The sequence below is a fragment of the Malus domestica genome, chromosome 05, assembly GCF_042453785.1.
Source record: "Malus domestica chromosome 05, GDT2T_hap1".
Lineage (NCBI taxonomy): Eukaryota > Viridiplantae > Streptophyta > Magnoliopsida > Rosales > Rosaceae > Malus > Malus domestica.
In genome coordinates, this window is record NC_091665.1 from 5,361,651 (window position 1) to 5,375,723 (window position 14,073).

Here is a 14,073-nt window from a genome sequence, read left to right on the forward strand (position 1 = left end):
AAATATTCATCGTTTTGGTGTTAACATATGCTTTCAAATTCAGTATTAAAATTTAAAAGACGCGCAGTTGGAAGTTTGGAACGTGAATGTAACCAACAAATTAAACCAGTCCTCTTAGACCTAGTTAATTAGGCTTAGGCAGGAGAATTATACAGATTTCCTACCGTTTAAATTAATACGACTTAGCAGTATTAGTTTTGCTCACAATTACAAAATAAAAAAATAATGTAATCAAAGTCACACCCAAACATCATCGTGCATAATATAGTTGGGTTTTCAACCAAATCCGGCAAGAACTGTAAAACCAAAATTAAAATTACATGCAAGTAGACAACTTTGGTTCTTTTGGAATAAGATAAATGAGGTATTCTATTCCTGGCATTACATGTCGGCATAGTCTTTGCAATGGAGAACACAATTCCAAGATGAACTTCTCTCTCTCTCTCTCTCTCTCTCTCGTTTCTCTCTCCAAGTTCTAACCCCTTCCTCTTACTTGCTTTCCTCCCAAAGAAGTACACCGACAGACTTCTCCACCCATTATTTTATAAGCCCCGTGTGTATATATGCGAATTAAAACCACTCTGTATGTGTCAACATAATCTCCACTACCTTCATAGTTGGCTTATGTCATCTGTATTTTGATGGGCTTTTGGCACATATCACATCTTAAATAAGAACAAGTTTTAGTTGTGACAAAAAAGAAAACCCAATAGTTAAATATATATATATATATATATATATTATCAGAAAGATGCATAGTGGATGAAATGAATCAAGATTGTCGCACTGCTTACACTGTTTTAATGGCGGCTTGTCAAGTTTGAATTGTGAACTGCCCAGTCCTCCCCACATATATATCGCCGTTGCTCTCAGAAGGGTCTTCATAATTTGTCAAAACTCGATCTGGGTCAGCCTTAAAATTCTCTCTCCGTCGAACAAAACTTCACATCAAATCTGAAAATTTCAGAAAAAGCTAAGAGCAGCTGGATTTTACATGTGCTTACTGAAGGTGGCGAACCAGAGGAGCTCAGGAGGCGGCGGTCAATACGACAGGTTTGGCTCTCAAAACGATAGTACCGATGTTACTGCTGTAGATATTGATAATATCAACTACGGCGGCGTAGGATTGGAGTCGCCGCCGCCGTATCATCAACAGCACGTGTCGCTGTCGACGCCGACAATGTTTTTGGGGTACAGTCAGGCGGCAACGGAGATGTCGGCGATGGTGTCGGCTTTGACGCATGTCGTTTCCGGACAGAGAGGCAGCGACAGCTGGGGACATGTTGGAAGCGGTGGAGTTACGTCTAGTTTCGGCCAACTTTATTCTTCTTCATTTCCATCTGCTTCTCCTTTGTCAGCTGCTTTTTCTTCAAGTGCTTCTCCTGGTTCTCACAATTGGGTCGGTCAAAAGAGAGGGCGCGAAGAAGATTTGGATTCTGCTTCTGCTTCTGCTTCTGCTCAAACCCAATTCATGGAATCTGGTAATAGAGCTTTTAGGGGTGGCTATAGTGATTACAGAGGAACACAATCAGAGTCTCCATCTGGTGGTGCAAGTGCAACTGGTCAGTTTTCAATCTATATTCCAAATCATCATCCTTATTTCATTAATTTTTTGGATTAGAACATGGGTTTTGTTTTTTTAATGAAAGTCAGTGGTTTTGAGAAGAAAAAAAAAATTAAATATTTCATTTATGTTTTTTTATTCAAACAGAAATTCCTATGCTTATCAACCTCTTTAGCTTGTTAAATATTTTGTTTATTCAATCTTTAATCCATTAAAAACATTCATCCTTCTTATCATTTCTCCTTCTCTTGAGATTTGAAGAGATTTCTTTTGTGGAACAATGATATGAAGATTTGCAATGAGTTTATCTTCTACTATTGACATGTTAATATATATATATATATATATATATTTTATCTATTATTGCATGTGCTTACAGTGTGTTGTTTACTTGTTTACCTTAATTAGCATAATTCTGCGAAGATTAAAACTTACATTTCATGAGCTTTTTAGGCTAACATGTTTACATATTTCAATTTATTTTTTCCAAAATTATTCATAAAAGAAGGAAAAAAAAAGCAATGAAACAGCGTCTGCCACCATATTTAACGGATCGTGCTAATGAAATATACATTCTTTTGCATACAGTGACAGAAGAAAGTACAAATTTTTCCACCGCCACCGTCTCGGCCACCACAGCGGTACCAACCACACCATCAAGTACAGAATCTGTTTCATTTGAAGAAACTGGTGAGAGGAAGAGAAGATACAGGGGAGTTAGACAGAGGCCCTGGGGAAAATGGGCAGCTGAGATACGCGATCCACACAAAGCTGCAAGAGTCTGGCTTGGCACATTCGACACGGCGGAGGCAGCCGCCCGAGCCTACGATGAAGCTGCTCTAAGATTCAGAGGAAACAGAGCTAAACTAAACTTCCCAGAAAACGTCAGACTCGTTCAACCACCACCACCACCACCAACTCTCCAAACCTTCAATTCAAATTCTAGACCAACACAATATGCTCAGCCGTTGCAGCCACCGCCGCTTCCACAACCACCACAACAGCAGCTCTATCACTCCCAGCCAGCTTTTCAACCCTCCTCCGACCTCCTCCGAGATTACTTCGACTACTCTCAGCTCCTTCAAAGCTCCGCTGACTTCCATCCACAGCAGCAACAACAACAGCAACCCTCAAGTTTGCTGCAAAAAATGTACTACAATTCCCAGTTGGCGTCACTTCAATCTTCTTTTCTACAACCTGCATCGGCATCCACTCCATCTTCTGCATTGCCGTCCTCTGCCTCCTCCTCTGCTTCATTTCCTCTGTTTTTCTCTGAGCAGAATCAGCAAATGGGTTTTTTCCGGCAGCCGCAGAATCCGAACCAGGGTGGTCCGTCTGATTTCCAGGCACCATCTTGGTCTCATTCCGGCAACAATCCATCCTCATCCAGTTGATACTTTCATGAATACTTTTTGTTTTCTTTCTTTATTTTATTAATTTAGAATATTTTTCTTGTTCGTAGGTTTTGATTAATATCATAAGTACACCCATGTATTTTACACGTAGGTTTTTTGTTTTATTATTACTATTATTTGGAATTTTATGTCATCTATCTTTAATATTAGAAAACCAGAATATATATAAAGTGAGCAACTTAAAATGGTGAAACTTTCAAAATACCATAAATTGTCCTTTAAGAATTTCATAAATTACAATTGAACTAAAAGAAGCTAAAGTATTTAAACATATTTTTATTTTGAATGAATTTAATATTTAAAATTATAGAAAAAAAAAAAAAAACAAAACCTCCCACGTTAGTTGGTGGTTTCATGTCATTAATTCATTTCTTTATTTTTTTTAAATATGTAAATTAATTATTTAAATAAAAAAGTAGTGTGGCAATTGGCTAGTATTATTGTAAAGCAAAGAGAGAAAAACAAGGGAAGTACTTAGGATTTAGGTGTTAGTCTCTTCTCAAGAGATTTGATGTCTACATCTTCTCTCAGTCATCATCTATGGAAAGATGTAGAAGCCTTCCTTTTAACTTATTTGTATTTTGTTTTACATTCAAATTATCACAAGGGCACATATTTTATGCAAATCTATTAAATTTTTATGCAATATATAAACCGTTGATTTTTTTTAAACTATTCAGTGCATATCATGAACGAAAAATTTCAAATTATTCAACTAAATTTGTTATATATTTGTATGTGTGTGTGTGTGCTGATGGTGATCTTTCATGGTTATCCTTTGGATTGAGATCCATCTTGGATATTTGTGTTTGAAGCCCATCTCAATTCACTCCGTAGCTATGTGTCTGGGTTCGGGGATCGAGATTTTGATCTCTCAATTTCACTGTTACGGTCTCTATTAGCACATCTCACTCGTCAACTTCATAAAACTCAAAAACTTGGACAACTCGATTCTCTTTCTCTTTCTTAAATGGTGGGATGTCCCCCTCTGCAAATTCCAAACACAAAAATTCGAAGTGGATCTTATTCCATTATTCTTTGTGTTATGGGTGGTATCCATATATGCTCCTTTGTAATTTGACCATTTTACCCTGTCTGTGTTAATCTTCACACCTAAACTGTGGATGGGATCATATTGAAAAACAATACTAATCGTAAATTCATGGTCGATCCAGTACAAATTAGGGGATATGAATATGACTCAAACCCACCATGTTGGAGGGGATGTATGTAATCACAAGATCTAATGGTGTCCTTTCTTTTCAGTTATTACCCCGAAATACGTTATGAGGTTGGGATTTGACTCCAAAGTATGTCATAGTCTTAAATTAATACGAGAATGACTCGAGCCTAACTAGACTATGAAAAGTACTTTGAATTTTGAGAATTTTTTAAAATTTCAAGAAAATAATCAATAGAAGAAAAATTAGGCCCCTTTGCTTTTTATTTCTTTTGTAGTACTAACTTGACTTTATTTCTTGGGATGTGCAATCCACACACCCCAAATTACTTCTCACACACTCTTATTAATTTCTATCCGTTGATCTTCTTCAATTCATCCGATACGATGGCCGAAAATTAGAAGGGTGTGTGAGAAGTAAAATGAGGTGTATGGATATCACACTCCTATTTCTTTTGTAGTACTAACATGACTAATAACCAATTGTAGTCAAATTAAAGGAAAAGCAGACATATGTCAAAAGCATGACATGAGGTTCGTGTCTCATATTGTGCTAGGCCTAATCCAGCCTACAAGTCCTACAATTGTAGGTACATCAAGCAAACTACAGTAAAACCACTCAAATGTAATACTCTATAATGAAATAACCTCATAAAGTCATAAAAAAAATTGTCCTAACTTGATGTATTGGAGTAAATTCCATATGGTAATAAGTTATAATTTTCTTGGTCACATTTTAAAAAAACACACCTCTATATAGTTATAATTGTCAATGAGTATAATATTCGTCTCCATCTTAAGGAAACACGCCTCTATATAGTTATAATTGTAAATGAGTACAAAAATCTATCCCCATTTTAAGGAAACACGCCTGTACACAATTATACTTGTCCATGAGTACAAATACATACAAGAAAGAAAATATGTCGCGCCCAAAGAATCCTATTTAGGAAATACAATATTCATTAAGGAGAAATAAGTCAATAAAAATATTTTTTAATTAAACATCTATTAGGTAAGGCATTTTAGCCAAAATGGTCCCTGAGATTTGCATAACACATCACTTTGGTCTTTAAGATTGAAAATCAATAGAAATGGTCCCTGAGATTGTCCACCATCCATTAGCTTGATCATTCCATTAAAAACTCCATTAAGTGTCTCGAAGTTCTTGGCCGAAAGTTTGGGCAATTTTCAGAGCTTCATAACTCAGTCGTTTCTTAACCAAATTCGACCCATAATATATCAAAATGAAGATAGGAAAGTGTAGAACAAGATTATACCTATTTGGAAGTCCAATGGTTGCCGGATAAGGCCGGAAAATAGCCTAAAAGGTGACTGATCCGTGGGAAAACTGGAAAACTCGCCGGAAACTGGGTAAACTTTACATGTTCATAACTTCTTCAATACTCAACAAAATCGAGTGATTCAAAAACGAAAATCATACTTCTCGACAAGATGAAGAGAATGATACCTTTCTCGACGGCTAAATCATTTTGGTCTGGCTGAAAAACGGCTCGAAAGCGGCTGTCTTGGTCTAGAGTTAGCCACTTTCGAGCCGTTTTCTGGCCAAAATACGGCAAATTAGCTGTGGAGAAAGGTACCACTCTCTTCATCTTGTTGAGAAGTATGCTTTTCATTATTAAATCACTCGATTTAGTTGAGTATTGAAGAAGTTATGAATGTTTAAAGTTTACCCAATTTTTGGCGAGTTTTCTAATTTTCCTACGGACCAATCACCTTTCAGGCTATTTTCCGACCATCTTCGGCAACCATTGGGCTTCCAAATAGGTATAATCTTTTCTACACTTTCCTATCTTCATTTTGATATATTATGGGTCGAATTTGGTTAAGAAACGATTGAGTTACGAAGCTTTGAAAATTGCCTAAACTTTGAGCCAAGAGCTTCGGGACACTTGACACAGTTTTTAACGGAAGGACCAAAATAATGGGTGGGGGACAATCTCAGGGACCATTTCTATTAATTTTCAATTTTCAATCTCAGGGACCAAAATGATGTGTTATGCACATCTCAGAGACCATTTTAGCTAAAAAGCCAATAGGTAATAACCTCCCTAAAGTTAAAATTGGTTTGGTCTCTGTTGATGCACAAAATCAGTGAGGACTTTGGTACAACAGAAAGTGTCAAGTTTGTGACCTTAGCTAGATTGCTCCGGTCACTAGTGTGGATAAGTATGTAAATTGATAGAGACAGGGAATCAAACACAAGATGTACGTGGTTCACCCAGATTGGCTACGTCCACGGAGTAGAGGAGTTCTCATTAATTGTGAAGGGTTTACACAAGTACATAAGTTCAAGCTCTCCTTGGTTCAAGCTCTCCTTTAGTGAGTGCTAGTGAATGTCATTTGTACTCAATCATTCACTAGTACTCACTAAAGGAGAGCTTGAACCTATGTACTTGTGTAAACCCTTCACAATTAATGAGAACTCCTTTACTCCGTGGACGTAGCCAATTTGGTTGAACCACGTACATCTTGTGTTTGCTTCTCTGTCTCTATACATTTACATACTTATCCACAATAGTGACCGGAGCAATCTAGCAAAGGTCACAAACTTAACACTTTCTGTTGTAACAAAGTTCTCACTGATTTTGTGCATCAACAGTCTCAATTATATAACTTTAGAGAGATTTGATTGTTATATCATGAGGTCCACACACATTTGAATACAAACTTTTTTTGTTTTCTAAATAAATTATTATATTTTACTTTAACGTTTTAGTTCTCGTTGAAACCAATAATGTTAGTGAAAAACACTTGAAGAATCAATTTTTCCAGAAAGAAATCATTTTAATCTATGGAGCACTAACAAGGGTGCAATAAATTTGCGTTTGAAGTTATTTTTTTTCCCTACGAAACATGACTTTAACTATGTTTTGTCTACAATATGAAAGGGTATTTTTTGGTTTGTTTTAAGCATTATGTTTTTTCTTTTGATGTTTTGAACCTCGAATATCAGGTAAATGCACAACCTCTGATTGTATCGGCTATCTTTTAATAGTTATAGTATAATAAGAGATTCAAATGAAGTGTTTAGTTTGAAAAAGTTTTGCCCTTTTTTGTTTGGTTGACAACTGTGTTTTTTTAATACAACGATAAATTGGTTTCAAACTCATCATCTACAAGATTTGAATATAAAACTATTCTCTTACAAGTAAAAAAAAAAAAAAAAAATACTACTAGATCGTAGTAATAAATAACTTGGTTGGTTGACACACTTTATTTAGGATTTATAAAGTTTTTGTCTAAGGACTGTGGGATTAAACCAAGTCGAGACCCTATTATTTAGACATGAAAAATAGTAGGGTCTAAAGCGTTTATTCAAACATTGGTCCTCTTAGAGCCGGCCCTAAGCATAACATAGAAATAACTAAAAATTGTGTCCCATCTAATAGCACATAAAACATGAATTTGATGTATTCTTTTGCGTTGAAAAAATAAATAAAATTGGCCTAAGTGCACTTAATCTGTTGACAGACTGTTGCATGGAAAATTTGGGATTTACTTTATATTTGAAAGTTTATAAAAAAAAAAAAAACAAAAATTATAGATGTGACAAACATGATATTACATTAAACGTAAAAACTGGAACAATGTTTTAGGAACTTCAAAATGTAACTGGCTTTTAGGTTAAAATGGTTCATATGATTTTAAATCGATAAAACTGATTCCTGAGTTTGTTTACTATCAATCATTTTGGTCATTTCAGGAACTATTTATGTTAAATAAGGACTAAAATAACAAAAATAGTCTCAATTTAATAAACAATAGGCCAAAATAATTTCATAAAAAATGAAGATATTTTTGTCATTTCATCCTTATTTAACGAAGATTTTTTTTACAGAATGACTAAAATGATTGATGATTCACAAATTAGGGACCAGTTCTATCGATTTTAAATCTCAGAGACCAAAATAAAGAGTTATGTTAATCTCAGAAACTATTTTAGCTGAAAGCTAAATATAACTATATAGTACACGAATATACTATTAGAAAGATCGCATTTTTGATCGAGAAGCCTACCTACCGTATATATAGCGTCTGTTCTTGAATATTTCAGATTCATCATATTCCTTAAAAAACAAGAACAACCATTTAATATTACTTATAAAATTCAAAGAGAATACCGGAAATAGAACCAATTCAAATATTGTAAAAATTTTGAATCAGTCTTTCATTTGAATATTTGAGATGGTTTAATTTTCGTCAGTTTACTTGGCAATCAATGAGAAATACATTCAGAATAGATCATCCATGACTTAAGCTTTAACACTTGAAAGTAGAAACCCTAAACTTCAGTTAATATGCAGTGCTAAGCTTCAACATCTATTTTCTTCTTTATTTTATGGAGAATAGTACTTGCAGTTCATCTATATATAACTCCTAAAAAATTGTGGACATTAGTTTAGCTAAGTTGATTAGAGCAATATATGCGTTCTTCCATCTACAAGTTTAAATTTCCGTCCCCATAATTTAGATGAGTATAGTGTGTGGTTGTATCTGTTAAAAAACAAAAACTCTAAAACAAATCTACAATACTCCAAAGTATTACCCAGAAATTATATAAGTGAAGAGCTTTTAATTCACATCTCAATATTTCACCAGTAATTCCACAGTGCTACATGGTACTTCTGGATTAAACTATCATTTCCCTCTAGGATATGAGTTTTTTTTTTTCAACAAAATAATATTATTTACACTAACGAGTGAGAGATTTGGATTGAGACACATATTTTTTCAACACAATAATATTATTTACACTAACAAGTAAGAGATTTGGACTGAGACACATAATTGAGTTACAAACTCACTATTTACTGGAATCGAACGTAAGAGCTACCACTTACAAGTGGAGAATAATATTGCTATCATAATACAGTTGAATTTTATAGTATGAAGCAGGTTAAGAACTCTACAATTACGAACCCACAGATATGAGCCCCACGTCCAAAACTAACCTTACTGTTTCTTCATGGAAATGGGTCTTTCTCATTTGTTTTCGAGTAAACGTGCTATCTTCTAGATACAATGAACGTGCTAAACATTTGTTTTTCAGATTTATGCTTGATCCGATCTTTTTTGTATAACCTTCTTGTGGCTTTGGTTGTTCAACTTTTCTCGAAGCATTAAAGAGGCTATGGCCTTAATCTCATATAATATCTTATACAAGAAGATCAAGTCTAAATATATCAACATATTATTTTATTAATTCTTCCCAACACCTTACCAAACGTATCCTCTTTTTTAATTTTATACTATTCAACTCACCCTATTTTATGTGACGTTATTCAAAAGATAAGTCAAACAGAAAATTATTTAGCTAGCACCTAATTTATAACTATTTTAATTTTTAATTTACATTTTCAGAGATACAATAAGGAAATATATGTGACAAAGAACATGAAGAAAAGGATGGAACAACTATGGTGAGAGATGTGGGACGTATAAAACCAGAAATTTTTTAAGGAGTTTATTTGCATGCATCCTCCTTCATTCATCCATCCTCCTTTACTTTTCTTGGTCCTCATTACTCTTTATGTAATTCGATGTTTCTTCACTTGTAAGTTTAGAGTTTTAGGTTCGTCTCCAAATTATTATGGCTGACTCATTTTGTGTCTTCACTTAGTCCTTCATCCAAAAAGTTCGATATATGTCAATATATCATTGTATTGTTGTAGTATGAATTTAACGAGGGAAGAAAGAGGGAGATCAGCAAGGGAGAGGAGAAGATAGAGGACTTAAGGAATTCTGTGAATGTTATTCCTCATGCTTTGTGCATTTAATTATACTAATAAGCAAGATAAACTTTCTCTCCAAATAATAAAGTTGTACAAGGAAAGATCTTCCAGATCTCATAGAATTCCTACACATAATTTACTAAAATTTACACAATCACATTCCTAATGACATTAGAGTGCAACATATATTTGTTTACATAAAGTTTGAAGTCGTTTTATGGACTATAGTTTTTTTTTTGGGACAAATGATAAAATAACCTACATTAAACTTATCTAAATTATGTAGAGAGAGATTTGAACAGAAGATCTCAACCATAAAAGCAAATGTTTTTAACCAATTAAACTACACACCACTTGAGATTTATAAACTAGTTTACTTGTACGATACGTAAAGAGAAATATTAATAAATTAAGACCTAATAAGCTATTGCTCGATCATCCTTTTTGAAAGTTTCCATTCCCTTGTATTATCATGTTGATCGTTAGATGATTACATCATAGTTGGATTTCATGATCATGGTTAATATGAAATTGAAGTTTCCACATGCGAAGAAAGAAATCCTTTTATACGAAGAGGGTAATGTCCGCGTGGGAGCACACTCGAAAGCGACACGGATAAAAGTACGTCAAAACTCAAAAATATTATGCGGTCCCGTTTGACACGTGTGAAGAGAAGTAGTGATCATGGTTGGTGACACAATGTACGTGGATTTTTGAAAGTATTAAGTTAATTTAATTTTTTGATACAACCATACTCTAAACAAAAAGATTCCACTGTGACCTATCAATCAGTCACTTACTGAGTATCAAAATCAATACAGATATTATACGTTTTTATAATCTATGTGAGATTGCGAGTCAAATTTGAAATCCTTTACTTACTACATTGTAATATTACTTTGAAAATTTAATTTAATTAGAATACAAGAAATTGAATGTACTAGAAATAATTGCCCGCGCGTTGCTGCGGGATTATAAATTGTATGGAAAAATGTTTCAAAGCTATAATATATTGTTACAGAATGTTAATGTTATCTATACCGAAAGATGTTTGAACTTATTGAAAGAATTTTTACATGAAGAACATAAATTGGATGAATGAAGCTCTTGAAATTCTTTGAATCACTCTGGATAGCATTAGAGGTCGCACTTGGTGCAATGGCAAGTGTCTTCGCCCATGAGCGGTAGGTCTCGGGTTCGAGACTTGGGAGCAGCCTCTCCATAAATGGGGGTAAGGCTAGCCAACATTCACCTCTCCCAGACCCTGCGTAAAGCGGGAGCCTTGTGCACTGGGTATGACCTTTTTACTCTGGATAGCATTACTTGTGAATGATTGTTAAAAAGTATAATAGATGAAACTTTCATATGTATAATTCAAACTTCTACACATTTATCGTACTTTACAAATTGTTAGAAACTGCTAAGATAAAAATTGGTATCACATACTTGGTATACTATTAAACATAATGAATTCCATGAAGCAAAAAAATGATATGCAATTTTAACTTACGATGCTAAAGAAGCTCTATAAGCGTAGCTGGTCCTCTGTGTTTTATCCATCAAAGGATTTGCAATTGTAGATCCTGGAAACTATAAAAATCCATCCAGTCAAGAGACAAAATTCAATAGTTATGGGTAAAGTGAATATGGAACCACGAATGTAAGATATACTTGACAAATTTGCAAATTCATTACAATTTCAATTGAATTTCCAACTTGATTTTCTCGCTTAAAAATCTTAATCTACAAAACCAAATTAGTTTTATCAAACAACATTCAAAAATAAAATCCAGAAAAGGAAAAGATCAATTGAATAACCTGAATAAGGGGAAGCATTCATACCTCAATTTAATTTCCAGCTTAATTTTGTTGCTTAAAAATTATGGTCTGCAAAACCAAATCAGTTTTATCATCAATAAAGTATCAATTTATGAAAGCAAAGACAACACATAATAAGAACATTAAAACTGGAAACCAACTCGTGATACTTCACCATTTGACATAGAAATTTTATCTTGCCAAACATAATTTTGTCACAATTTGTCATTTGTATTTTTTTTGATACAAATTATTATACCATTATAAACTCATAAAAATACATACACTGAAATCATTTTTTGTATCTATACACTGATAATTTGACATTCAATACGGAAAACAAATCTATAATTCAGGTTTTAAAGTACATTATAAACTCAATTAATATAAACAAAGAAAGAGCATCACACCAAACAATTTTATCAACCCCAGAAATCTGATTGCCTCATCACTTCACAAAACAATATTCTTGAAAACAGATTGAAAGCAAGCACCACTAAACTCTGAAGGCTGCACACAGAACCCTAAAAAACCGCTATTTCCTCAAAATGAAAAGAGAACCAAGTTATCTAGTTACACCGAGGATCCAAACACACAAACAAAACCCTCTAAATTAAAAATGATCTCCTTTTTCGTGTATTTATACTTCATCGGATTTGGGTGAATTGGCGGTGGATTGAGTGAGTTGGTGGAAAAGAACTTGATAAGAACTGTGAAATTGAATAATAATGAGAATGAATTGTAGATAATAGATTGAGAAGGCCTTCTACAGAATTTAGACATGTATCCCATTAATACATCTACTCTACAATATAAACAAAAATTTGGAGGGATGAGCACCGTTAATTCGATCCAAGATCTTAGAGTCCATCCAGTAATAAGTACTAACATAACTACGAATGAAAAAATACAAAAATTTCAATCCCAAATTGTTTGCTGATCTTAAAAACAAAATCCATGCAACTGAACCTAACTAATACACAGCTCGGCTGAACCAAAGATTTCAATTTACTGGACACAAAAGCAAAAAGTCACAGAATTTTAAGAGGGTAAGTAAGAGCTGTGCCTAATGCCACCCACCCTACACCAGAAAGTGCATGTACTGCAAATATCTGGTTCTTTAACAACTCTTCCATCTATAAATTCAGCAAATATCAAAGAAAAAGTAATATTTATAATCAGCAGTTGAGATATATCTTTATATCCCATTCAATTTTTACTTAACAAAGATTTCTTTGTAACGCTGTTCCACACATGTAGTCGACAATTTTCAGATGCAAATGCTTGACAGTCGGTAACGCATGCTGAAAAACTTAATTTGGAATTTGGAAAGGTCCTAATTCATGGGATTATGACACCATTTTATCAAAAAAGCAAACAATAAGCAGGCATTGTGCAAAAATATTGCGAAATCAAAACCAACACTCAGACCACAGACCGACCCAAATGCTCAGAAAAGTTATTTTGTCTTTCTAACAGTAACCCAGTAAGCAGCAACGAAGACCCACTGCAATTTACACAAACATTGGTCCCTTTGCGGAATTTAAACAAACACCTCGTCAGCAATATCCTACAAAGATGAAAACCCGATAAATAAGAAATTTTCCTACGAAACCGAAAGCTAGAAACTTTGAACGAAATTAAAGTTCAATTAAACCAATTTACAATCGGATGAGATGGAAAATTAGCTAATTAATGCGATTCGATCCCTTTCTGGTCCGATTTCCCAAATATTTCACGGAAAAAAAAAAACAGATTAATTAACGATTTAATCAAGCAATTGGAAACTTTAGCAGAAAAATACGAAAATGCAATAGGGAACACAAAATAGGAAGAGAAATAGAGACCTTGATTCGAAGAGAAATGGTGAAGCCCTAAATCGAGCTGCTTGGTGCAGAGAAAAGTGAGGCGAGGAGGGAGTAAGGGAAGAGCAGCGTCTGAAAGGGTGGGGGAAAGGTGGGTCGAGATATAAAGGCTGGTTTGGTATTGCTGTGCTTTGAAAAAAAGTTGCTGTGAGAATAAGCGGCTGTGCTGTAAGAATAAGCGGCTGTGAAATAAATCACCAGAGTGTTTGGTAAACTTTTTTGTAAAAGTGCTTTTGGAAAAAAAAGCAATCTAATAGTGGGTCTTTTTGTTAAAGAAGCACTATAGCTCCATGTGCTTTGAAAAAAAACCAATTTTTCAAAGCTGCAAATAGCAGCTTCAGCTTTTTCCTTTGATTTCAGCTTATTCTCACAGCAGCTTCCAAAATAAGCCCTTTTTTTTCAGTTTACCAAACACCTAAAACCCTCACAGCTTTTTTTCATGGGTGCTTTTTTTTAAGCACCTCACTCTCAAACT

General features: G+C 34.1%; 1 protein-coding gene and 1 long non-coding RNA gene across 3 annotated transcripts; one reads left to right on the plus strand and one right to left on the minus strand.

Moving 5' to 3' along the window:
• Window positions 1-302: 302 nt before the first annotated feature.
• On the plus strand, window positions 303-3,125 carry LOC103436104 (ethylene-responsive transcription factor ABR1-like). 2 transcript variants are annotated; one of them, NM_001328939.1, is given in 5 exon segments: window positions 968-1,562; window positions 2,153-2,587; window positions 2,589-2,595; window positions 2,598-2,935; window positions 2,937-3,125. In NM_001328939.1, coding segments are annotated over 5 exon segments (1,413 nt in total). In that variant the 5' UTR covers window positions 968-994; the 3' UTR covers window positions 3,002-3,125.
• Window positions 3,126-10,853: 7,728 nt separating this feature from the next.
• On the minus strand, window positions 10,854-13,717 carry LOC114824744 (uncharacterized). Its single transcript, XR_003773046.2, has 4 exons — window positions 13,581-13,717; window positions 11,758-11,802; window positions 11,426-11,505; window positions 10,854-11,224 (listed from the first exon to the last, which is right to left on the minus strand). It is a non-coding gene; the product is annotated as an uncharacterized lncRNA (long non-coding RNA).
• Between the last annotated feature and the right edge of the window lie 356 nt (window positions 13,718-14,073).

Excerpts from the sequence above, each read along its gene's own strand:
- LOC103436104 (XM_008374518.4), top strand. The coding sequence starts at position 995 with ATGTGCTTACTGAAGGTGGCGAACCAGAGGAGCTCAGGAGGCGGCGGT. Across the intron at positions 1,563-2,152 it reads TGGTGGTGCAAGTGCAACTG|TGACAGAAGAAAGTACAAAT; the intron begins GTCAGTTTTCAA and ends TTTTGCATACAG.